This window comes from Pinus tabuliformis, chromosome Q (genome assembly GCF_031772625.1).
Source record: "Pinus tabuliformis cultivar Carrire ecotype Pingquan chromosome Q, CPIR1, whole genome shotgun sequence".
NCBI lineage: Eukaryota > Viridiplantae > Streptophyta > Pinopsida > Pinales > Pinaceae > Pinus > Pinus tabuliformis.
Genome location: NC_142296.1, coordinates 82,665,521 through 82,693,293, shown reverse-complemented (window position 1 = coordinate 82,693,293; position 27,773 = coordinate 82,665,521). Strand labels below are relative to the sequence as shown.

The following is a 27,773-nucleotide window of genomic DNA, read 5'->3' as shown; positions in this document are numbered from 1 at the left end:
ACTTTTTCAATCTCCCTCTTGTGCTCAACGCTGGGTTCTCTGGCATTGTTCTTCTTGCTTCACCAGCACTCCTTTGATACCATGTGAAAATTTCGTAAACCAGAATCCCTACTGCAGCGATTGATTAAGCTTCTCTTCTTTGGTAATTTCTGAAACAAATTATTTACTACTTCCTACAAGAAATATCGAAGCTAACACACTGCAACCTACACCATTTAAATAATATGCTCAAAACAAGAACAGAACAATAGAGAAAGATCCAACACAATTGACACAGTATTTTTTGGACAAATGTCCCCGGAAAAAGCAAATGTGGGAAAACCGATGCAACAACTTTGAGGGTTTTTATTATTATGCAGTAGTTTTCTGAATACAACTCTGGATGCCCTCCTAGCAATCCAGTTATGGAGAAATAAACTGGCAGAAGAAATTTGTGAGATTACCTCACTCTACCCGGCAAGTTTCGGCAGCTGAACCAACGTGTCCCCGACTATTTCTGTGCTGCCCCTGCGTGGGCCTTGCGTCAGCCTCTATGGCTTTGTGTTTGCTCAACTGGGAATCGATTTGCCTTCTGGAGCAGTTTCCAGCTCTCCCGGCTTAGAAATGTCAGCTCCCTCAGCAAATTCAGGCTTCTGCTTGGAGACGGCGCTGCTTCTGCGTGAGCCCTTCTGGCTCAGTGTCAACTCCTCCTGGGTACTGCGCTACCTCCTTTTGGTGTCTCTTTACCTCTTTGCTGCGTATCCTGGGCTCTGGGGAAGATGCTCCAACCCAACTATCCATGCCCCTGACTACACAAGCTCACTATCGATATTCTCCTGGCAGCTGCTCTGCTTCAGAAAATCGAACTTCTGAACTCACTTTGTGTGTCTTCCAAGTGACCCTCAAGCCTCCTTAAATAATCTCCTCGTTGATATTCAACGACCCATATTAGAAGCTAATCAATGGCTAAGATCATTTCTGCTTGATCCTCGTCTTCTTCTAGAAGTTACACCCACAATTTATATTAATACCCTTTAATTATTTTATTTTCCTAAGTTTAGACTTAGGGTCCCTTTAAAAATAATTAATTATTTTAATAAAACTGTTTCTGGGTGGAATTTCCCAAAACGCTTTCTGGGTTCTTTGGAATACATGTGCCCAAGCCTCCTTGCAAAATTTGAGACTTAGAGCACATCTGATGCTACTAGAAATCAACTATTTGTGGTCCTTGATCTGCTGGATCAAGCAGTGTTGAGGCTTTGTGAGTGAAGCGTCGCCTGGGAGGACATGTGGCCGACATTTTGTGTTGATGTCTAGGTCCCGAAGTTGGAAAGGTGGCATTGGTCATTGAGTTCTGACACACCTGGATTTCTAGATTGATGGTTAGCAAGTAAGCTGATGGTACCTAGAGAGCCTGAAAGCTTGAGTCCATCTTATTCCCATTTGGATAGATTGCCCTGGTCAGGAATCTAGTCCATGGCATTGCGGTGCCTAAATTGTTGAGAGACCAATGGATAGATTGCCTTGGTCAGGAATCTAGTCCATGGCATTGCGGTGCCTAAAGTTCTTCATGGTTCATATAGTTTGAGATCTTCCATTGTACTTGTATATGATGAATACCTCCCTAGTTAAGAGGGAGTGTTGGAAAATGTAACTAGGTTCGGTCTTCATTTAATGTATTTGAGTCATCATGTAATGTACTTGTCAAAAGAATAAAGAAAAGAATTATTATTATTATTATTGTGACTTATTAAGTCATGGATTTCATGCTTGGGTCACCATATTTTAGGTCAAAGTCCCCATTGAGGATGTTTAGGATTTATTCAGAGTCAATAGAGTCATTGTACTTTTAAAGAGACCCTTCTTGGGCTTTTGAATCATGTAAAAATGTTTAGCATTGAGTCGAATATGATTTATGGATCCTTCACACCAAGTCGGCCTAGAAGAAGATCAAGTCAGCCTAAGAAGACTATTCGACCTCACATGGAGTCTATAAATACAAGTACATCGAATTCGTTTGGAACATTCTCTCTCACAAGAAGTTTGATATCTCTTATAGCTGGGAAAAGTGCGAAGTCTGTTGTCGGGAAGCCGAAGTAAGTGCGAGCTTGGAGAAGTCTAACGAGAAAAGAAAAAGCGAAATTTTGGTGCCTCTTTCTCTTTGTTTCGTGTCCTAGATTGGGAGATCAAAGTCTTTCGAGTTTCTCTGTTGCTGGAAGCTGCTGCCTAGTCGAAGTTGCTGGAAAGGGGTCAAAATTTTGGGAGGTTGACTTGGTGTGGAGGGAAGGTCTGATCTTTGTCTAGGGTGAAGAGTCTCAAAGAATACTATTGAAAGGAAAAATTTCTTGACTGGGTTTTCCCCTCGAGGGGGGTTTTGCCCTGGCATAGTGCCAACATCTGGTGTCTATTGTTTTATATGCTGCTACTTTGGTAATTGCTTGATGAACTAAAAGAAAGAAGGTATAAAGAATCGTAATAATAAGAAACATCACAAGTAATTATCAAGAATAAGAAAATCTTTCTGCCCTTATGATTTTCTAACAGGGAATAGGTGATAGCCCCATTGCTTAGTTTTGCTACCCAGCCACACCTTGTGGGTTAAGGGCTTTCTTCACACTAACTTAAGTGTGTGTGCTAGGCGACATCAACAGATGAGAAACCTTCCAATGAAGAAAGAATGAATGATTTCATGCTGATGGCTATAGAAACCCAAGATGAAGGGCAAGATGATTATGACTTAGATGAAGAAGAAGCTGTAGTAGATCTGGAAGGAGAACTAGCTAGTGCCTTAAAAGAAATACAAAGGTTTAGGAAAAAGAACAAGAAGCAGAAAGAGAAAAGAAACGGATGAAACAGAAGACTCGCTGATTTTTCTTCTGAAGGTGGAGCTGGAGGAAACCAAGAAGATTGAAGGCATTCTTTTAGAAAACGGAAAGAGAAGGGGAAGGAATGTGAGACACTGGAGGAAGAAGTTGTGTTTATTACAAAAGAATTAGCAAAGACCCAAGCTCAGCTCAACCATAAGCTAAGATTAACAAAGGATCTGAGAAATTAGATGAAATCCCCAGTGTTCAGAACTTCAGAGATCTCCCCTCATTAAAACTGGTCTCGGTTATGGAGGAGAGACAAGCACCATGAAAATTGAAGGCAAAGAACCCATAAATTATGTTGAAGCACTCAAAGGATGTAATCATCCACAACAACAACAAAAAAGAGGTAATGACAGCAAGGCAGCTGAGGACAACATTGGTAAAACTCAACAACAACAAAGGAGGACACACTACAACAATTCAAATAGCCATAAAGGTGACTTCAAGAATCAGTAGAGGCCTTGTCAGGACAATCTACCAAGAATCAAAATATCTTTCCTTCAAAAGCCATCTTCTTTCATTTATCAAAATCTGTTTTATGGTTATTGCTATTATTGGACAAATTTTGGACATAAAGCTGTCCACTGTAGTGCATATTTTAATGATAACTACATCAGAAATGGATCATATCAGTCCTCAATGAACAGAGACAACAAGTCTGTAAATCCTCATAGGATTACTCCAAGAAGCAACAATCCTTTTGCTCCTTTACTAGATTATGTTGAATGTTATAACTATCACAATTTTGGGCATAAGACAGTTGAATGTAGAGCAAACGGAAGCGGATCAGCCGCTCAGACAAAGCAAGTGCAAGAATCCAGAACATGAAAAAAGAAAAGAAAGAAGAATGTAGCATTTTCTTATATGCTTAGAACCAAGGCAGCCATTGGTATGTGGACAATGGATGCTCCAAAAATATGACTGGTGATAAGAGTAAATTCTTGTCACTAAGAGAAGATAAGATAGGCACTGTTACCTTTGGCAATGATGCTCCAATGAAAATCGTGGGCAAAGGCATAGTTATTTTGGACAATGGAAGAGGCAAGGCTCCGAATGTTCTTTTTGTGGATGGACTCAAACACAATTTGTTGAGTGTGAGTCAGATGTGTGACCAAGGGTATGATGTCACCTTTCATTCTAAAGGATGTGAAATAAAAATGGCAAAAACAGGAAAAATAGTGGTGAAGGTAATAAGAACTGCAAGTAATGTGTATGTACTCAATGAGGAAAATGAGAAGTGTTGTTTGTGGAAGCGTGATGATAGTTGGCTATGGCATAGAAGGTTGGGACACTTCAACTTTGATCATATGGTGAAACTCAACAAAAAGCAGGATGAAAGGGACTCGCCAAAGATTTCGAAGCCAAGAAATACCATTTGCAAATCATGTCAAATTGACAAGCAAGTTCAAGCACCCTTCAAGACTATGGAAAACTCATCAACTAGGCCTCTACAACTGGTTTTTCAAGAACTGAAACCTTGAGTGGGGAATGATATTTTATGTTGATTATTGACAATTATACCAAGTTGACTTGGGTTGCATTTTTGAAAGAGAAATCTGAAGTGTTTGGTAAGTTCAAATTCTTCAAAACCCTTGCTGAAAACCAAATCAGTTGTAAGTTGAGATGCCTAAGGTCTGACAGAGGTGGGGAGTTTACCTCCAGTGAGTTTGATGATTTTTGTGAAGAATATGGAATAATAAGACAATTCTTAATTGCAAATACCCCACAACAAAATGTAGTAGTAGAAAGGCAAAGCAAATCTATGTAGCAAATGGCTAGAGCAATGTTAGATGAGAGGAATCTTCCAAACACCTTTTGGGATGAAGCTATTCATACAATAGTTCATATTTTAAATAAAGCACACTTCAAGCCAAATAGTGACAAGACTCCCTATGAGTTGTGGTAGGGAAAACCAGCCTCAAGAAAGCACTTCAAAGCCAAAAGTGACAAGATTCCCTATGAGTTGTGGTAGGGAAACCCAGCCTCAAGCAAGCACTTCAAAGTTTTTGGCAGCAAGTGCTACATCAAGATTAATAATAACAACTTGGGTAAGTTTGATGCTAGAGCTTATGAAGACATATTTTTAGGATATCCAACTAAGAGCAAAGGCTATAGATGCTATAAAAAAAGATTGTGCAAGATTGTTGATATCATTGATGTGAAGGTGGATGAAGCTTTACTTCTCAAAAGGAAGCAACCAAGATATATCAGCCCACTTGATCAGATTAACAGTGAATACGAGCATGAAAAACTTGAAGAATTAGAAGAAGAAGAAGAAATGTTGTCATGCCGAGGAGAAAAAAAATGCCAAAAATGGGTTTTGTATACTAGGCTACTGATTCATGTACGAACACCTTCAAGACCAAACACAAAAAGGAATCCAACCACTGTATTACCAAGGGGTGCAAATACTTGTAAGAATTCCACAGTTTAGTCTCACATAGAAACCCCAAAGTTCAAACCTTTATTTAGGATAAAGTAACTCCCATTTTCCCTCCCATCCCAAGGTTCAGATGGTACAAGCTGCCTGCTTCTTGAGAGGGTTTTGACCAGGAAGGGTGTCTCATGGTTGCAAGAGAGAACAGTTTCATCCTTCTTCTTCTTTGCTTGCTTCTAAACTATCTTTGGAATCTGTTTGCGTTCGTTTTCTGTTTTGTTGCCTAAGGCCTTGTCTCATATCACAGTTATGTAGATCCTCTTGAAATGCTCATTTATGCTGCAAACGCATGGCTGCAGTTCACACTTTCTCTTTACGATTGAGCTTTGCTTTTCTCTCCACTGGATAAAATGAATAATTGAACTAGCTTAAGCTCACACTAGATGCTGTTTGCAACTTTTCCTTTCTTTGTTTATAGTGAGGAGTTCCAAGAATCAATTGAAGATTTTCAAGTATGGATGACACTGCTATTTTTTTATAACTTGGACCACTCATACAAGGTTTTCTTTTTTCATCACCTATATTCTGTTGTTAAATTAAGAAAATTCTTGTTGTAGGAGCTCCTTGGCCAATATCACCCTGTAATAAACCCTTTATTGACTGCTTTAGCAGTGTTGCTTATAAATTGCTTATAAGCGCTTTACTCATGTCGACCATGCAATACACGTGCTTATATTTAGATTTAAGACACACAAACAAAGGTTGGAGAGAAACTAGGGAGAGATGGCTGTGTTGGTCAAGTAATTCACTTTATTTCTTTCTATCCCTTTGAATTTTAACTCTTTATTTTCTCTTTGCTATGTGGAGTGTGAAATTGACAGCTGAACTATTCTGTTCTAATTGGTTTGCTTGCAGCTCTGTTCTCCAAAATAAGCTTCCAAAGGGTGTTATCTGTCAGGTATTGCTAGCTTTCTCAAAATGCACTTGGCCGTTTGATAATTAATCAGTAAATATGTGTAGTGATTTCAAATGATGCATGTTTGGTGTGCATCATGCCAATCAAGTAATGTTCAATTAACAAGGAAAGGATAGACAAAATAAGTAGTGTACATTTTTTCTTTGTACTTATGCTTTAAATGTTAGTTTTAGGAGTTAGTTCTTGGACATTAGATGTGAGTAGATGTTAGCAACCAATGCTAAGTTTGTATTATTTTAGTTTACAATTAAAATAACAATGGGTTAGGCATGTCAATCAACTTAGATGGTTACGTTGTTCCTAATGGACCCTCGGAGACATGCAATGTGAAAATTCTATCATTGCAGCCACTGATTTACTTTTCCTACTTACTTCATCATAAGTTATTCATGAAATTACTTCAACAAACATTAAAATAAATACTGCTGCAGATATCACACCGTAACACAGAAACAAACATATGCATACATTGACACAATTATTTTGGACTAATGACCCCGGAAAAACCCAATGTGGGAAAACTGGTGCAGCAAGGGAGGATTTTATTATTCAGCAATTTTCTTGTACAACAGGGTGCCAAACTGGCTTATCCACAGATAGACAAACTTCCAGCACTTTTCTAAACCCAACGTAGGCCCTTCTGACCTCTGCTTCAGCCTGAAACCATCTGCGTCAGCGTGAAGCCCTCTGCGTCAACCTACTAAAGCTCTGCGCAGCCTCTCTGGGCTTCTGCGTCACTCCTGCAGCCTCTGCGTGGATGACGTAGGCCCTTCTGGCTCTACACAGTCTCTGCTGCCTCTGCGTGGCTTCCTCTGGCTTTGCGTCTGCCTCTTCTGCGCTGATCTCCCGTCTCTTTGTTTCGTACTTGTTGCCTCTTGACTGCTCTCCAGACCACTGGTTCAAATTCTCAGCAAACCCCGCTCCAGAAATTGAACTGACTGGTCTCCCTCAGTGTGTTCTCCAAGTGCCCCTCAAGCCTCCTCTTATACTTTTTTATGTTGACATCTCAACGGCCAAGATTAAGTCCCTAATTAATGGCTAAGATTAGATCTGGCTTGATCCATGTCTTTTGGACCACTCTAACACAGATTCATATTAATACACATTAATATTTTATTTTCCCTAATTTAGACTTAGGGACTCCATTAAAAATATTAATTATTTTATCTTTAAGGTTTCTGCGATCTTCAAATTTGTGTAGATCATCTTTCGGATTCATCGCATTAGTTTTCTTTAGATCGACGTTTCGAACCAGCAACAGTGGTTCATCTTCAATTTTCATTATTCTTTCACATCCTGAAGATGAACCACCGTTGCTGGTTCGAAACGTCGATCTAAAGAAAACTAATGCGATGAATCCGGAAGATGATCTACATTAATTATTTTAATATCTCCTGATCTGTTTAGAATCTGCCGAAACCATTTCTAGGTATTGGAGATCTCATGTGCCCCAACCTCTCCACCAAATTTCGTGGCTAGAGCACATCCGATGCTACCCCAAATCAACAGTCCCTCTTAGCGAGGACTGTGCTCTAGCAATACTCCTCACTGAGTATTACTTTGATCATCCGACATCGGTACCTGTGCTGATGCTAGGCCTTCTTGCTCAACATCCTTTGCACTGCTGCCTCCTGTACTGCTGCCCATGACTCTGCTGCTGCCATTGCTGCATCTGTACAACAGCTTCCTCTGCATTCGCGCTGCTGCTAGTCCTTTCTCCCAACACTGCATCCGCACTGCAACTCCCTCTGCATCTGTGCTGTTGTTGGTCCTTTCTCCCAACATTGCATCTGCACTGCAACTCCCTCTTCATTCGTGCTTCTAACACACTACTTCTGAAAGGGGTTTTTTAACATCCCCATCTTTTCCCTAAAGTAGTCAAATTTTGACTTTCCAAGGGCCTTGGTGAGGATATCTACCACTTGTTCCCCTGTAGGAGTGTAGCTCAACTGTATAGCTCCTCGTTGGACACAATCTCTGATAAAGTGACACCGGATATCAATATGCTTTGACTTATCATGAAATACTAGATTCTCAGAGAGTTTGATGCAACTCTGATTATCACACATGATCTTGGTCGCCTCCATATTTCTTCTGAATAGGTTTACCAGCAATTTTCTGAGCCATATGGCCTCACACGAAGCTGTGCTTGCTGCCATATATTCTGCCTCAGACGAGCTCAAAGCCACGAACTTCTGTTTCCTACTGCACCAGGAGGTTATTCCTGATCCAATGTTGAAACAGTACCCAAAGGTACTTTTCCGATCCACTGAACTTCCTGCCCAATCTGCATCAGTAAATCCACTCAACCTGATATCCTTCCCCTTCTTGTACAAGATCCCATAATCAACTGTTCCCTGTAAATACCTGAGAACGTGCTTGGCTGCTGCCCAGTGAGCCCTCTTTGGTTCCACCATGAACTGACTGAGGGTGTTGACAGCATAGCAAATATCTGGCCTGGTATTGACTAGATACATCAGGGACCCTATGAGCTATCAGTAAAGGGTGGGATCGACATTTTTGTCTTCTAATGCATCAATCTTCTTCCAGTTGGTGATCATTGGCGTAGCCATAGGTCTACAGTCTCCCATCTCGAACCTTTTTAGGATTTCTGTAGCATACCTTCCTTGCCCAAGGAAGATTTCTCCTTTCTGCTACCAAACTTCCAACCCCAGGAAATAGTGCATTCGTCCTAGATCCTTCATATCGAACTCTGTGGCTAGATTCTTCTTGCAATCTTCAATGAGTCTGGATGATCCTGTCAGGAAGAGATCATCCACATATAATATTAAGATAAGTGGCTCGCTACCATATAGTATAGATTCGGATCTGCGTCACTCTTGACAAACCCCATCTTCTGCAAGTAGCCATCTATTCGACCATACCATGCTCTTGGTGCCTGCGTCAGCCCATACAAGGCTTTCTTTAATTTGCATACATGAGACTTCTTCTCATGAGTTTCAAAGCCCTCTGGTTGTTCAATGTATACTTCTTCTATTACCCCGTTCAAAAATGCCGTCTTGACATCCATTTGATGGATCTCCCATCCCATCTGGGCTGCAAGAGATATCACGGTCCTAATAGATGTATACCTAGCTACCGGGGCAAAGGTTTTCTCATAGTGAATCCCTTCCTTTTGAGCATACCCTTTAGCCACAAACTTGCCCTTGTATATTTCAATACTGCCGTCCACAACATATTTGATCTTGTAGATCCATCTTGAACCTACCACAGATCTGTCTTGAGGTGTTGACACCACCTCTGAGACATCGTTTACCATTATAGTGTTATACTCCACCATCGCCTCTAGCCAGACCTGATGCTGAGCTGCCTCCTTGAAGCTGGCAAGCTCAACATCCTGAGCTACTAACCCCTGATACCTATCTGGTTTTTTCGCTCCCTTTTACTGTTCCTTAGTTGTCCGATGAAGTTCTCTGCTTCACGTAGAATCTGACGAAGTTCCCTGTTGGTTATTCCTTTGCCAACAGGTGCTTCTATTCTCTCCTCTTCCTCATCTGAGAATCTTCCTGATCTGAGGAAGGATTCTTCACTTTCGTTGGTTGAAGAGGCATGACCAACGGATCCTCTTTTGACTGCTCCTTGGAAGGCATTTCACGAGATCTTCTGAAAGCTCTGTCCTCCATGAACTTTACATCTCCTTATACTACTACCTTCCTGCTCCTTGGAAGATAGATCCTGTATGCCTTAGTGTTCTCGCTATATCCTGCCAAATACCCCTTTTCTGCAGTCTGATCCAGCTTCTTCCTCTTTTCTTCGGGTATGTGACAATATGCCAAACTCCCAAATATCTTGAAATGACTGACTTCAGGTGTCTTCCCAGTGAAGACTTTCTCTGGAGTAATCTTGCCCAATGCCCGATGAGGAGTCCTGTTCTGAACGTAGACAACTGTGTTGCATGCTTCTGCTCACAGGAATTTTGGCATATTCTGATTATACAACATGGCCCTAGCTGCTTCTACAATAGTCCTGTTTTTCCTTTCTGCCACCCCATTCTGCTCCGGATTGTAGGGAGCTATCCACTCTCTTCTGATGCCCTCCTTAGCACAATAATCAATGAAGTCCTTATCGACATATTCTCCACCATTATCTGAGTGCAAGACTTTTATTTTCTTGCCTGTCAGATTCTCCACTAAAGCCTTGAACTCCTTGAATCGACAGAAAACCTCATTGTTGGTTTTCAGAAAATAGATCCAAGTTTTCCTCGAGTGGTTTTAAATGAAGGTAAGGAAGTATTTGGCACTGCTGAGAGCTTTGACGAACATAGGTCCGCACATATCTGAGTGTATCAATCCTAGTACACTCTTGGCCCTGTGGTTGCTCCTAGGAAATGCCGCCTTAGCATACTTTCCTACAGCGCATCCCCTGCATACATCATTTCGTTCCGTACTCAGGTCCGGAACTCCTGTTATAGTGCTCCTGAGAATTCTCAAAGCTCGATGGTGCAAGTGACCCATCCTTCTGTGCCATAGTTCGTTCAAGTCTTTGTCCCCATGACTGCCTATTAGTGCCATTAGAGATTCTAGTTGTAATCTGTACAACCGATTACTTTTGATCCCGATCTGCACTTTCTTTTTCCAGCTCGGGTGTTTGACGTATACCTTTTCCTTGATGAAGTAGACGTCATAGCCCTTGCCTTGTAGTTGTGACACGGAAAGTAAGTTCATCCCCAATCCTGGCACATGCAACACATTTGTGGCACGGAACCGCTCTCCCGATTCTATCTGAAAAACTATGGTACCCTTTCCTACTGGAGTACACTTTGCCTTGTTCCCCATGGTGATCTGAAAGTTCATCTTCTCTTCTCGATATTCTGAGAAACACTCCCTGATTCCCGTCATATGCCACAAGGCTCCACTGTCTATATACCATACTTCTGATGATGCAGCACTAGTCATGCACGCCACTTCTTCTTCCAACCTGGAAGCCAACATAGAGAAATCGAAATCTCTCTCTCTTGTGCAATCTTCTGAAAATTTGCGTGAGTCCCCTGAGGTGGATGCCTTTGCATCGTGGTCTCGACCCATAACTGATTTTCCCTTTTTGTCTCTGATTACTTGCTCTGATACCATGTGAAAATTCTATCACTGCAGCAACTGATTTACTTTTCCTACTTATTTCATCATAAGTTATTCATGAAATTACTTCAACAAACATTAAAATAAATACTGCTGCAGATATCACACCGTAATACAGAAACAAACATATGCACACATTGACATAGTTATTTTGGACTAATGTCCCCAGAAAACCCAATGTGGGAAAACTGCTGCAGCAAGGGAGGATTTTATTATTTAGCAATTTTTTTGTACAACAAGGTGCCAAATTGGCTTACCCACAAGTAGACAAACTTCCAGCACTTTTCTAAACCTAGCGTAGGCCCTTCTGACCTCTGCTTCAGCTCGAAACCCTCTGCATCAGCCTGAAGCCCTCTGCGCTAGAGCCTACTGAAGCTTTGCGCGGCTTCTTTGGGATTCTGCGTTACTCCTGTAGCCTCTGCGTGGATGACGTAGGCCCTTCTGGCTCTGCGCAGTCTCTGCTGCCTCTGCGTGGTTTCCTCTGGCTCCGTGTCCGCTTCTTCTGCGCTGATCTCCCCTCTCTCTGTTCCGTACTTGTTGCCTCCTGACTGCTTTCCAGACCACTGGTTCAATTTCTCAGCAAACCCCGCTCCATAAATTGAACTGACTGGTCTCCCTCAGTGTGTTCTCCAAGTGCCCCTCAAGCATCCTCTTATACTTTTTTTTTGTTTACATCTCAAATGCCGAGATTAAGTCCCTAATCAACGACTAAGATTAGATCTGGCTTGATCCATGTCTTTTGGACCACTCTTACACAGATTCATATTAATACACATTAATATTTTCCATTAAATATATTAATTATTTTAATATCTCCTGATCTCTTTAGAATCTGCCGAAACCCTTTCTGGGTATTGGAGATCTTATGTGTCCCAACCTCTCCACCAAATTTCGTGGCTAGAGCACATTCGATGCTACCCAAAATCAACTTGCAATGACATAGATTATTTCTCTGGTTGAGTTTTGCTTAGGAACCCTTGATGTCCATGCATTAAGCCCTTTATTCATGCCTTGGAGAAGTTCTAGATTGTCTTTGAAAAGTGGCTGAGGCAAAAGAATGTGGAGAAATGAAGGCGACCAAAGTGGAGCTTGATACTTCGCTCTGTGCACAAGGAGTAGGAGAGAAGATTAAGTTTAGGTAAGGCAAAAAGCTTGTAGAGCATGCACAACTTTTTCATCATGTAGAGCGGACTGTTGCCTGTGCACTCAGCAAAGGATAAGATGGGTATGCAGAGGCTTAGGCATGTGGAGATTCAAACAAACTGAAGCTGTCTTCATACTTCTCAAAGGTAAAGGTGTACAGAGTTGGGAAAGATGCAGTGATGGCAATGTGGCAAAGGGTGATGCAAAGCTTTGTGCATGCAGATCACAACAGTTGGGAGGAACACTATCTTTTTTTTCTGCAAAAGGCCGAGGCAACAAGAGGGGGAGGCAAAAGACAAAGGTATGCAGAGCAAGAGACTTGTCTACCTTCTACATAAAAGAAAGGAGGAGGGCGCCAAGAAAAGAATGCCAATGGCTATCTGGCAGTTGACATGGCCACATAAGATGGTGGCACAAGTACATTTCAACCAATCAAAGGCTGCCGCATGGAAAAATAAAAAAGAGGCCTAAAAGGTAGTTTCATGCATAGGAGTCCAACCCCTTGGAAAAATAATGTGAAATGAACAATGTTCATTTATTAAAGAAAATTCCAACATAAGAAGATAGACAACTGAAATTCATAAAGGACAAATAATAATTGAATAAATAGGATGAATGAATGATATGATTTACAATGACCTCCTTGATGGTATATATACACATTGACTAGTTGAGAGGTTGGTGGGACATGTCCTTTGTTAGGTCATGTCTTCTAGATAAGATGTATCCTTTCATTTACAATTGATGCGATATCTATCTATCTATTTCTCTATCTATATACACACACATTACATCTATAACAATTTTGTCTTCCTTCTTCTCTGGAATCTTGGCTCTAATGATGGCTTTCAAATTTTGGGACAACTTCCCCTTCTCTACACAATACTAGATCTCCTTCATTGTCAATCAGAAGGTTGTCTACATCATTGTTGCTGCAACTCATGCAACTTCCCAAATATAACTTCAATGCCTTAACGAACTTAATTTCAATGATTCCAAAATATTAAACCGGAACGATTTCGTGTGGTTTATTTGCTACACCTCTTGAGTGCTTGTGCTCTTTCTCTATGACTGAAAACAACAACTTCCTCTCTACAAATGGAAGGCCAAATCTCTTTCTTCCCTTTGTTGCTAGGTCCCCTTCGCTTGAATCAACTCTCATTGCAAAACCCCTTCATTACCCATCTCTTTGACTTTTTCTTCTTCCTGTAACTAGAAGGCCAAAGGACTCCTAGGAATCAATTATGGAATCTAACTGTCTACTTGGCGAGATTGTGCACCAATCTACTACCTCTCTAAATGTAGAATGTGTTAGGTCCCTATACTACTAGTGTAGCCCCTTATTGTTATTAGTGAAACCCCCTTATTGTATTGTTGTGCCCTTAGAATATTATTGTTATGTCTGCTCTGATTATATTGTGACCCCTTAGACTCCTATATATAGAAATGAGGTCTTGTCATTTGTATCATCCAAGAATTGTTCATTTGTGTAATGTAAAGGTGGTTGCCCCCTCGAAGAGGATGATTTTGAAGTCGTTGATCCATCTTTTCTCTATTTTGTGAGTTGATTGCATAACATTTGGTATCAGAGCTTTGGATTCTAGGGTTTCGCTGCTCCAAACAGGTCATCGTGGCATTTTCGCTATAACTTTTTTTCTACGAAATTTCAGAAGTTGGAATTAAAACCCATTTGAGCTGAAATCTAGATGAAGCTCGGATTCGAATTTCAGATCTTGTCTCGCTATATTTTCAAAGATATGATTTAAGCAATTAGGGTTTCTGCAGGCTCCCGAATTACATCCCAAACAAGTGACTTTGGGAAAATCGTCATAACTTTTTCTTTGAGCATCAGATTAAAATTTCGTCAAAAGTTACAGAAAGAGGACGGACTGTAGTTTTTTGTGTATCGTTTTCAGGTCTGAAGGTCAAAACAATGACACGTGGCAGGTTATACAAGTCCACTCCATTGAACTAGTCTATAATCATGACATTGTGGGAGATTTGGCATCACTCTTCCTTGAAGAATCCAATATTGATCAGATTGGTGGTGTTAGAAAGAGGAATCAGAGGGCTACCACAGGACGCAATTTCAGACCTTGGAGGTCCGAAATTACAGAGATACAACAGATTCAATATCTAGCTCCTACAAAGCGAAAAAATGTGTGTAGTTTTTTTTTTTTACTTTGCATGAGTTTGGTTTGAAAAATTAGTTGAAGTGATTCAAAGAGCATAGTGAAGCGTAATTATCATTAGTTGATGCCCCGAAGAAAGAAAATGGAAACACCTAGTAAGCAACCTGAAAACTCTACCATGACTCATGAAGAAGAGGAAGAAATGCAACATGATATATCAAAATTACGAGACCAAGTGCAACACATTTCACTATCACAAAAAGTAACAGAAGCTAAGACAGATGGTTTAAAGAAAGATATGGAAGCTAAGATGGACGGTTTAAGAGAAAAATTGAAAGAAAACATTGAAGATTTGAAGAAAGACATGGAAGGTTTGAAAGGAGGTTTGGCAAAGTTGCTAATTGAAATGCTTCCTAATGGAGAAAAGGTAGTAGAGGAAACTCATGATGAGAACAAAAGTAATGTTAATCATGATTTCATAGAAATCTAACGTTGGATTGAAGACTCACCATGTTCCAAAGATCGATATGAGGAAGTTTCATGGCAAGGATCCCGTAACATGGATACCACAAATGGAGCAACATTTTGATCTCCATAATGTGCAAAACACACAAAAGGTACACATTTCAACTTTATATTTGGAACCCAATTAGTTTGTATGGTATCAATGGCTTTGCTCCCGTAAACAAATTGTTACTTGGTCAATTTTTATGGAGGAAATGATAGCACATTATGAGGATACAAAAAGAAACACCTTCTTTATCCAATTGATAAATCTCAAACAGAAGGGTTGAATGGTGGAGCACATTGAGGAATTCCAAAAATTGAATTTAAAGGTAAAAGATATTCTAGAGGAGCATAGGATTGATGTGTTCATAGGGACTTTAAAGGATAACATCCAACATGAGGTTCGCCTTTGGGAACCTGATTCATTGGAGAAGGCATTCAGGTTGGCAAAAAAAATTGAAAGCAAAATTATGGCAACAAGGAAGCCCACCACTCACAACTGTAAAGATGTAAGTGTTGCTGCCCCTGGCCTTCCACAACCTACTAGGTTGACACCACAACAATTGGAAGTAAAAAGAGCAAAAGGGCTTTGTTACAGTTGTGATAGCAAATACACTAAAGGTCATAAGTGTGCTGAGAAGAAACTATTTGACATAGATTGTGAAGAGGAGGAATAAAAGGAACAAGAAATGTAAAAAGAAGAGGATATACACTAGGAACCATACCTAGGGAAAGAAGAAATGAATCCGACCATATCTTGTAATGCATTGGCAGGAATTACTTCTCCTCAAACCCTCAAGATAGAAGGGCATATCAAGAAGAAAAAGGTAATAGTGTTGATTTATTCGGGTAGTACCCATAATTTTATTCATTGTAAATAGCCAAGGAATTGAATTGCTTCCTATGTCTAGCACCAAAGTGTTAAGTGATGGTTGCAAATGGAGGAACCATAAATTGCTATGGAAAGTGCCATAATATAAAACTATCCTGGGAGAATATGCATTCAATAGTTCAATGCTTTCCATTCCAATGGGTGGTGCTGATGTTGTACTAGGAGTCCAATGGCTACAATCTTTGGGTACGATAGCTTTTAATTTTCAAGAACTTTTCATGAAATTTTGTTGGGAAGGAAAAGAAGTTGAATTAAGGGGTATCACAGGGAAACCAGGAAAGATAATAAGCTCTAATAGCATGACAAAGCTTCTAAAGAAAGAACAACAGGGCGTAATTGCACAATTATGTTCATTAGAGGTTCCCACATCGAAATCATCTATTTCTCCAGATCTCCAAAATATTTTGGACAATCATTCCAAGATATTTGAGACTCCCAAAGGCCTTCCACCTATTCGTGATCGTGATCATGCTATTCATTTGATTCCAGGAAGTGTTCCTCCAAAACATTAGGCGTTACAGATATCCATATGCCCAAAAGAGTGAAATTGAACATATGGTTACAAAAATGCTAGAGACTGGTATAATTCAGCCAAGTCAAAGTTCTTTCTCTGCTCCAGTAGTATTGGTGCACAAGAAGGATGGATCATTGTGCATGTGTCCGGATTATAGGGAGCTCAACAAGCTCACTATTAAAGATAAATTTCCTATTCCTGTCATTGATGAATTATTGGATGAATGACATGGAGCAATTTACTTCACCAAGTTGGATCTTCGTTCAGGATATCATCAAATCAGAATGAAGACTGAAGACATTCCAAAAATAACATTTAGAACTCACGAGGGTCATTATGAATTTTTGGTGATGCCTTTTGGCCTTACCAATGCACCTTCTACATTTCAAGGTTTGATGAATTCCATTTTCAAACCCTTCCCTAGAAAATTTGTGTTAGTATTTTTTGATGATATACTAATCTACAGTAAGTCTGGGAAGGATCATGTTCAATATGTTGACAGGGTGCTCAAACTATAGGAGGAGAAACAATTATATGCAAAAGCCTCCAAATGTTTCTTTGGAGCACAAGAGGTGGAATATCTGGGTCATATATATCTCATGAAGGTGTTAAGGTAGACCCTAACAAAATTAAAGCCATTAAGGAATGGAAAATCCCCACATCCATAAAACATCTACGAGGATTTCTCAGGTTGACAGGGTATTATCGCAAGTTTGTTAAGAATTATGGGAGAATAACAGCACCTCTAACAACATTACTAAAGAAAGATGCATTTTTTTGGACTCCAGAAGCAATGAAGGCCTTTGAACATCTTAAAGAGGCAATTTGCCAAGCATCGGTCTTAGCTACGCCAGATTTCAAAAAAAACCTTTATTGTGGAATGTGATGCCTCAGGAAATGGAATTGGTGCTGTTTTAATGCAAGAAGGAAGATCCATTGCTTTCGAAAGTCGTCCGATCAAAGGAAAGTATTTACACAAAGCTATTTGTGAGAATGAAATGTTAGCAATACTACATGCACTCAAGAAATGGCGACCTTACCTAATGGGAAGACATTTCAAGGTAATCATGATAGTCTTAAATATTTTTTAGAACAAAGATTATCTTCAAAAGAGCAACAAAAATGGGTCAGAAAGATGTTGCGTTATGACTTTGAAATCATCTACAAAAAAGAGAAGCAAAATGTTGTTGCAGATGCACTCTCAAGAAAGGATGAGGATGTGGAAGCATTGTTTTGTGCCATTTCTATTATCCAACCAGATTGGATAAATGAAGCAAGGGATGAATGGAAGAATGACGAAGAAGTGTGGGAACTCATTCAAAAGTTGCAGCAAGATCCCAATACATCTGATACATTTAGCTGGAAAAATGATTCGTTATGGTACAAAGATCGCTTATACCTCTGTAAGAATTCCCAACTCAAACAAAAGATTCTTTTGGAATTGCACACCTCTCCCTTAGGAGGGCACTCAGGATTTTTAAAAACTTACCATAGGGTTAAGAAGGAATTTTTTTGGGATGGCCTTAAATATGATATTCAAAAGTTTGTGGTGGAATGTTTGGTTTGCTAACAAAATAAAGTTTAGACAATTAAGACTCTGGGTCTGTTACAATCTTTATCCATTCCAAGTCAATGTTGAGAGGAGGTTTCAATGGATTTTATCACAGGCTTACCCAAGTTCGAAGGAAAGAGTGTCATCATGGTGGTAGTTGATAGACTTACCAAGTATGCACACTTTTGTGCATTATCTCATCAGATATTCGGCAAGTTTGCTCCGCGAAACTCACTCCAATGCCTCTCTAGGGCTCTGCGTTAGCCCTCCTGGCCTCTGCGTCAACCTAGACCCATTTGTGTCAGCACTTCTGGCCTCTGCGTCAGCCTAGAACCCTCCGCGTCAGCCTATAGATGCTTTGCGCTGCCTCTCTGGCCCTCTGCGTCACCCACGCAGGCCCTCTGGCCCTCTGCGCAGTCACTCTGGCTCTCTGCGTGGCTCCTGCTGGCTCTGCGTAGCCTTCTCTGCCTCTGCGTAGTCCACAACCTTTATAAAGAGACCCTTGTATGTATATAGGCCACACCACCAAGACCAAATGAAGCGGGGTGATTACTCCATTGGTCCCAATGTCACCTAGTGTATGAGCCTTGTGTTAGAAGCGCTTCCCAGCCAATGTCTAATTGTACCTAGATTTACACTCCCTAACTCAAGATTCTATTTTTTGTTTTTATGGCCTTGGAGAGTGTCCTCACAAACCTATTCCAAGGCTCTAAAATCTTAAGCTAATGTTGGTGTGCTACCAGAGAAATGAAAAATGTTTGATAAACTTTATAAATCGTTGCTTTTAGCGGTTGTTTTTTAAGTCAGTGGTATATGACATGAAACTGGATGGTGTTTTGACTTGCTTCAAGGAAAGAGATGCAAAATATGAAAATGCAATCTTTTCTTTTGATGAAAACTATTTATAGGATAGTTTTTCCAATGCAGTATGAATACAGGCCTCATAACTCTATCCTTTATCACTTTGACATATAGTAACAGATCAAAATCGAAAAGCTCAAGCAATCAAAGAAAAATCAAAGGAAACAAAAAGAAACACACCCAAAACTTAGGACCCTACCTACAAGCAAGCATGCATCGAAGAAATGAATCCAAGAATTGTAACATACTCACGACAATAGGCATAAATGAAATAGGGCTATAGGAAAATGGTGATAGAGAAATACCTAGCCCCAATGTCATTGTTGAGAATCAAACCTAAGGGTATTGAAAAGCTTTGAACAAGACAATAGACCCACTTATTTGAAGTGAATTTGTGGGTGTTACGACTAAGAAGAGGACTAAAAGAATCCGATTTGAGTGTGACCTAACCTTGGGTTCAGAATGATGCTGGAAAATCAAAGAAATTCCAAAGAAAACCCCTGCAAAACCCCACTCTGAGTTCTCTAATGCTCTACCATAAAAGGAGCAAAGAGTTGCAATGCTCTTTCATAGGCTAGACAGAGCGTTGGACAAGGGATCAACGCTTTGTCAAGGATGCAGAAGAGAGTTGAAGGGTTTAAAAGCCCTGTTTTAAAGTTTTCAAGCACAATTTTTTATAGAAAAGATTCTCTTAGGACCCCTAATAATGAATCATAAGTGAGACAAGTAAAAGAAAGAAACTAAATGAGAAAACAAAGACGACAAAGAGACCCACTGGGATTCCCCTGTGGAGACGCTAGTCTTGTTTATACACAATTTCCTCTATAGTAACAATGTACTTTTGACCCACAAGCTCGCCCAAGGCCTATGACAGACAATGCAAATAGATATCTACTGTAACAACCCATCTTTAAATATAAAGAACGCAAGAATAATAGCAGGCATACGGTACATACATATTATAGCTACATATACATGTGTCACATACACCACACTAGTATTATATACTAAATTAATTATAAGTGCTAAATACCGTGACACTTTTTTGAATAGAGGTTCTACTCATTCATCAATATTGCTTAATGTATGGGTAAATCTTAAAAGAGGACTATATAAATTATATATTCCAGATTATTGATAAAAATTATATTAATAAATTAATAAAATATATATAAGAAATTAATTAAAAGGGGCTCTAAGTATAAAGTTATAATGTTATATTAAAAAAAATATATAATAAAACAATGTGATATATTAAATCATAATGTTTATAATGTTTAATGTGATATATTAAATCATAATGTGATATATACGATATAATGGTTATATTAAAAGAATATTTTAATAAAAATATAATATGATTTCAAAACATAAAACATATACATTCACGACCTTAAAAGAGATAAGGGAGGAATACGTAAGGGAGGAGCGTGTCACCAGCAGGCTGAGCGGTGGGCTGCAGATGGAAGAGCGGCCACCGCCAAACAACAGGATAAAACCACGGGACAATGATTTGGGAAGGGGAGAAAAACAGAGGGAAGAAATGGGAAGGAGGAGGAACATCATGTACGGAAATCATCCACAGGAAGAGCTTGAGTTGTTCTGAGGTTCTGGGCACGGGGGAACAGTCGGCTTCTGTTAAGAAGCTTACTGGATTGAGCAGCCAGGTTCTGCTTAGTTTGGCTGGGTGGATTCGGTCTTTTGGTAACTATGGTAGCGCAACCGGAGGCATCTTCAACCGCAGGGGCACAGGTAGGTACCTCAACAATTCTGTTAATTGCTTTTGTAAGATTTCAGGAAATTGTTTACAGGTTCATGATATAAATCCCTTACTGTTTTTTGCATCTGTTTACGGTCTTTACATCTACTTAACCCAAAATGAATGACATATGCATGCATAATAGAAGTAAAAACGGAAAGAAAGGGAGTGCACCTTATCTTGGACGATAGACACTTGGTGCTTTTGATGGTGAAGCTCCTCAAGATCCTTGCCTTGGAACTCCTTGCACGTGTAACCTGCACATAAGCAACATAATCCACTATACTCCTGAAAATCACGTTAGCATTAGTATCATGAATAACCCAAGGACATACATTATCAACAATATAGGAAATACATGTAATTGAGGGGAAAGCGTGATCTCTTTATTATACTAATAAAAGTTACAATGTTGCACCCTTCGTGGTCCTTGCCCCTATTTCCTACTCTCATCCCAAGCCTCTCTTGCATTCCAAGCCTTGTTTTCGGTTGCTTCCCTAGTAGACCCAAGGGGATCTCATTTTGAGCTAAGATAGACCTGGGGGTGCCATTTTGAGCTATAACATACTCGATTATAATTAGGGGAGTTGGTTATCTCTTGGATCATGGTCGCACTTGGATCATAACTTCTATTTATTAGTGATTTTCTCTCTCTTTTGCGCAATTGAGGACTAATTGAGTGACTTCAGCTATCATAGAATGGTGATAATTTGACAAGATCCCTCGCCTTTGCTGGAATTTGATCTTCACATGGCCTAGAATACTTGTCCACCTTAAGAGTAATGCTTATGTTTTGTCATAGAGAAACTCGTATGGCTTCATAGTAGGTTTACCACAAAACTTAGCTTCTGTTTGCCCTCAAACTAGACTCGCTTGACCTTAGGGATGAATCCGACTTCTTCTTGCTTCAAAGGATGCCTTAGAAAGAATTCATTTGACTTGATAACCCTCCTCAGACCATAAGCTTCTTTCAAGAATCTTGTGCTAGAATAGAGTAGAAAAAATATGGAAGTAGAACTAATTAGGGTGGAATCTTTCACCACCAAAATTAGTATAGGAGAAGGGGTCTTAAAACCCTTAGAGCTAAGCTCAAGAAAACAGAGGAATTAAGGTTAATTGAGGCTTATTTTCATGTTATTTCTTTGTTTTTTGGCTATCTTTGGGGTTGGTTTGATGACTCATCCACCTTGTGTCATGGATTAAATAATGTTTAGGCTTTTAGTCTAATAGGAGGGAAAATTGACTTGGTTACCCTATTTATATGGAATTCCCTCTATAGTAACGTAGTACTTTTGACCTGTAGGCCTTTCCAGGTCTTATGACAGACAATGCTGTAGATATTTACTTAACCCAAAATGAATGACACATGCATGCATAGTTGAGGTAAATAGGAAAAGGAAAGGAGTGCACCTTGTCTTGGATGATGTGTGAAAATTCTATCGTCGCAACAACTGATTTACTTTTCCTACTTATTCCACCATAAGTTATTCATGAAATCACTTCAATAAACATTAAAATAAATACTGCTGCAAATATCACACCATAATACAGAAACAAACATATGCACAAGAATCAACACATTGACACAGATATTTTGGACTAATGTCCCTGGAAAAACCCAATGTGGGAAAATTGGTGCAGCAAGGGAGGATTTTATTATTCAGCATTTTCTAGTACAACAGGGTGCCAAACTGGCTCACCCACAGATAGACAAATTCTCCAGCACTTCTTCTAATCCCAGCGTCAACCCTGCTGACCTCTGCGTGGCCTGAATCCCTTTGCGTTAACCTGTTGAGACTCTGTGCAACCTCTCTGGCCTTCTGCGTCACTTCTGCAGTCTCTGTGTGGATGACGCAGGCCCTGCTGGCTTTGCGCAGTCTCTACTGCCTTTGCGTGGCTTCCTCTAGCCGTGCGTTTGCCTCAATGTTGCACGAAGCGGGGACGTTTTTTGGAAGCGGGGACGCGGAAGCGTCATTTTCCAAAAATCTAGGAAGCGAAGCGTCTGCTATATATATATATTTTTATATTTTTTTGCATTTATACTCAAAACAAACATCCCAAATACCGAATTAGTTGTAGAAGACATGAAAACATGCATATTTTTGCATAAATCAAGATAGATATAACATCCATTGTACATTAATGATTAATTATTCGAGCATCAACCATTTAAATGCATCAGCCATCTAGAATCTAGATTCTTCTCCTCTTGTCTAGCCTTTGCCTCTACCTTGATTGTCTAGGGATATTAGTCAACATTGCCCAATTTTGATCAAACTAACTAATTCAAGACTTAAAATATGGTAGAAAAAGCTTAACATGCTTGATCGATGATTTTGACTTGATTGAAAGGTAATTTTTTGCTAAGGGCGTGCCACGTGACAAAGGAGTTCAACAATTAACACCACCAACACTAGGGTACATATAGGGCTTGGTGCTCTTGATTAAATGCTAATCGCATACCTTCATACTTGATATAATCTAATGAAATGCCACAATCCCATTGATCCTGAATTCCTGAAAACTGTTAAGTCTGCTGAATTTTGAATAGGATATGAAATTCTATTTTCTCCATATGAAGTCCAATGAGGCTGGAACCACTCTCAAACATCCTGAGTCATTTCATGGTAATGTTAAAAATTTAAGTAAAAGGATGAAAATGAAAAATAAAGGAGAATGTCACTTTTACTTTAAGAATTTAACATTACCATGAGGGAGCATCTGCTATATTTATATTTTTTTAATATTTTTTTTGCCTTCATTCCTCACCCTAACCCAAGGTGGACCCACCCCCAACAAGCAAACTCACCTAAAATTAAAAAAAAATTGAAAAAAAAATGATTTTCTAAACAGCGCGGAGCTTTTTCGGAATCGTACGGAAGTGTACGCTTTTCCCTCTGAAGCGCCGTACGAAGCGCGCTTCGGAGATTCGGAAGCGCGCTTTGGAGGAAAGCTTCCGAAATTTCTAGGAAGCGTCCAAAACAGGTGGAAGCGCGCTTCCGGGGACGCTTCCTGGACGCATTCGCACGGGACGCGCTTCGAGCCTTGGAACCGCGGGGGGGGGGGGATGCTTCCTGCAACATTGGTCTGCCTCTTCTGCCTCTGCGCTGATCTCCTGTCTCTCTGTTTCGTACTTGCTGCCTCCTAATTGCTCACAAGACCACTGGGTCAATTTCTCAACTAACCCCGCTCCAAAAATTGAATTGACTGGTCTCCCTCAGTGTGTTCTCCAAGTGACCCTCAAGCCTCCTCTTATACTTTTCTCGTTGACAAATCAACGACTGAGATTAAGTCCCTAATCAATGGCTAAAATTAGATCTGGCTTGATCCATGACTTTTGGACCATTCTAACACAGTTTCATATTAATTCACATTAATATTTTATTTTCCCTAAGTTTAGACTTAGGGATTACATTAAAAATATTAATTATTTTAATATCTCCCAACTTGTTTAGAATCTACCCAAACCCTTTCTGGGTATTGGAGATCTCATTTGCCTTAGCCTCTCCACCAAGTTTTGTGGCTAAAGCACATTTGATGCTACTCCAAATCAACACTCCCTCTTAGTGAGGACTGTGCTCTGGCAATACTCCTCATTGAGCATCACCCTGATCATCCGGCATCGGTTCCTGTGCTGATGCTAAGCCTTCCTGCCCAACATCCTCTGCACTGTTGTATCTTGTATTGCTGCCCATGGCTCTGCCACTGCTACTGCCACTGCTGCATCTGTACGACAACTCTCTCTGCATTTGTGCTGCTGCTGGTCCTTTTTCCCAACACTACATCTGCACTGCAACTCCCTCTTTATTCGTGTTGCTAACACACTCATTTCTACTTTTGAAAGGGGTTCTTTACCATCCCCATCTTTTCCTTGAAGTAGTCAAATTTTGACTTTCCAAGGGCCTTGGTGAGGATATCTGCGACCTGTTCTCTTGTAGGAGTGTAGCTCAATTGTACAACTTTTCGTTGGAAACAGTCTCTGACAAAGTGACACCGGATATCAATATGCTTCGATCTATCATGAAACACTGAATTCTCAGAGAGTTTGATGCAACTCTGATTATCGCACATGATCTTGGTCGCCTCCATATTTCTTCTGAATAGGTTCACCAACAGTTTTCTAAGCCATATGGCCTCACACGAAGCTGTGCTTGCTGCCATATATTTTGCCTCAGATGAGCTCAGAGCCACAGACTTTTCTCTTTTACTACACTAGCAGGGCATTCCTGATCCAATGTTGAAGCAATACCCAGAGGTACTTTTCTGATCCACTGAACTTCCTGCCCAATCTACATCAGTAAATCCACTCAACCTAATATCCTTCCCGTTGGTGTACAAGAGCCCATAATCAGCTGTTCCCTGTAAATACCTGAGAACGTGTTTGGTTGTTGTCGAGTGTGCCCTCTTTGGTTCCACCATGAACTGATTGAGGGTGTTGAGAGCGTAGCAAATATCTGCCCTGGTGTTGACCAGATACATCAGGGACCCTATGAGCTGCCGGTATAGGGTGGGATCGACATCCTTATCTTCGGATGCATCAATCTTCTTCCAATTGGTGATCATTAGCATTGCCATAGGTCTACAGTCTCCCATCCCAAATCTTTTCAGGATTTCTGTAGCATACCTCCCTTGCCCAAGGAAGATTTCTCCTTTCTGCTGCCAAACTTCCAACCCTAGGAAGTAGTGCATTCGTCCTAGATCCTTCATATCGAACTCTGTGGCTAGATTCTTCTTGCAGTCCTCAATGAGTCTGGATGATCCTGTCAGAAAGAGATCATCCACATATAATACTAAGATAAGTGGCTCGTTCTCTACGACCAGATAGTAGAGATTTGGATCTGCGTCACTCTTGACAAACCCCATCTTCTGCAAGTATCCATCTATTTGACCATACCATGCTCTCGGTGCCTGCTTCAGCCCATACAAGGCTTTCTTCAGTCTGCATACATGAGACTTCTTCTCATGAGTTTCAAAGCCCTCTGGTTGTTCAATGTATACCTCTTCTTCTATTACCCCGTTCAGAAATGTCGTCTTGACATCCATCTGATGGATCTCCCATCCCATCTGGGCTGCAAGAGATATCACAGTCCTAATAGATGTATACCTGGCTACCGGGGCAAAAGTTTCCTCATAGTCAATCCCTTCCTTTTGAGAATACCCCTTAGCCACAAACTTGGCCTTGTATTTCTCAACACTGCGTCCACAGCATATTTGATTTTGTAGATCCATCTTGAACCTACCACAGATCTATCTTGAGGTCTTGACACCACCTCCCAGACATCGTTCACCATTATGGAGTTACACTCCTCTACCATTGTATCTAGCCAGAGCTGATGCTGAGCTGCCTCCTTGAAACTGGCAGGCTCTCCATCCTGAGCTACTAACGCCTGATATTTGTCTAGCTGTTTTCGCTCCCTCTTATTGTTCTTTGGCTCATCGATGAAGTTCTCTGCATCACGCAGGATCTGACGAAGTTCCCTGCTAGTTCTTCCTCTGCCAGTAGGTGCTTCTGTTCGCTCCTCCTCCTCATCCTGAGAATCTTCCTGACCTGAGGAAGAATTCTTCACTTTTGTTGGTTGAAGAGGCATGACCAACAGATCCTCTTTCGACTGCTCCTCGGAAGGAATTTCACGAGATCTGCTGAAAAGCTCTGTCCTCCATGAACTTTACATCTCCTTGTACTACTACCTTCCTGCTCCCCGGAAGATAGATTCTGTATGCCTTAGCATTCTCGCTATATCCCACCAGATATCCCTTTTCCGCAGTCTGATCCAGCTTCTTCCTCTTTTCTTCGGGTATGTGGCAATATGCTAAACTCCCAAATATCCTGAAATGATTGACTTCAAGCGTCTTCCCAGTGAAGACTTTCTCTGGAGTGATCTTGCCCAATGCCCAATGAAGAGTCCTGTTTTGAACATAGACAACTGTGTTGCATGCTTCCGCCCACAGGAATTTTGGCATATCCTGATCATACAGCATGGCCCTAGCTGCTTCTACAATAGTCCTGTTCTTTCTTTTTGCTACCCCATTCTGCTCCAGATTGTAGGGAGCTGTCCACGCTTTTCTGATGCCCTCCTTAGCACAATAATCAGTGAAGTCCTTATCGACATACTATCCACCATTATCTAAGCGCAAATTTTTTTATTTTCTTCCCAGTCAGATTCTGTTATGAAACCAGCTCAAGAAAAGAGAGAAAAGATAGATCAACGCCTTAGAATTCAGCCTCTTCGAGGGGCAACCTCCTTTACATTACATAAATGAACAATTCTTGGATGATACAAATGAAAAGACCTCCTTTCTATATATAGGAGTCTAAGGGGTCATAACATAATTAGAGCCGACATAATAATAATAATGTAAGGGCACAATAATAACAATAGTGGGCTTCTATGTGGCACAATAGTAACAATATGGGCACTACATGGGTACATCAATATAAGTGGGTTGTACTAATAACAATAAGGGGTTACACTAGTAGTATAGGGGCCTCACATGCCCCTCTCCTTCAAAAAGCGTTGTCCTCAACGCTTGAGTAGTTCTTGATGCTTCTGTATAAAATTCTTGTCCTCCCATGTGGAATCTTCAGTGGGTAAGTTCTTCCACTTGATGAGATACTCTGAAATTGATCGATTTCGCAGCTGTTGGGTTCTTGTTTCTGTGACTGCTCCAATTTCCTCTCCTTCCTCTTCAATTTCTAGCAATATTGTTTGAATTGGGATCTTTTGCAACTTTTGAATAAGTGGCCATACTTCTTCGTCCTTCTTCCATTCATCCCTTGCTTCGTTTATCCAATCTGGTTGGATAATAGAAATAGCACAAAACAATGCTTCCACATCCTCATCCTTGAAGAGTCTTCCCATTCGGTAAGGTCGCCATTTTTTAAGTGCATGTAGTATTGCCAACATTTCCTTCTCATAAATAGCTTGCTTGAGATGTAGCAGTAAAAATACCCAATCACCTACATCAAACATTTTTCACTACGATGTTGATCTACCTGTTGTTTCGTTTGATTTTGCACTGAAGTGGCGTTATCCTTTAAAAGTTGGAGAACTTGTTGTTGATGCTAGATGTGATCTTTCTCTGCTTGAACCTTTTTCTTATTGATATATCTTTCT

The 27,773-nt window shown here is 40.3% G+C and overlaps 1 protein-coding gene across 3 annotated transcripts in view; it reads left to right on the top strand.

Moving 5' to 3' along the window:
• Nucleotides 1-27,773, top strand: part of KDTA (KDO transferase A) — a 414,892-nt gene that overhangs the window by 108,066 nt on the left and 279,053 nt on the right. For all 3 annotated transcript variants that reach the window (XM_089383918.1, XM_089383917.1, XM_089383919.1), the window contains exon 3: nucleotides 6,142-6,184. In XM_089383918.1, the coding sequence (XP_089240044.1) occupies nucleotides 6,142-6,184 (43 nt within the window). The remainder of the gene's footprint in view (nucleotides 1-6,141; nucleotides 6,185-27,773) is intronic.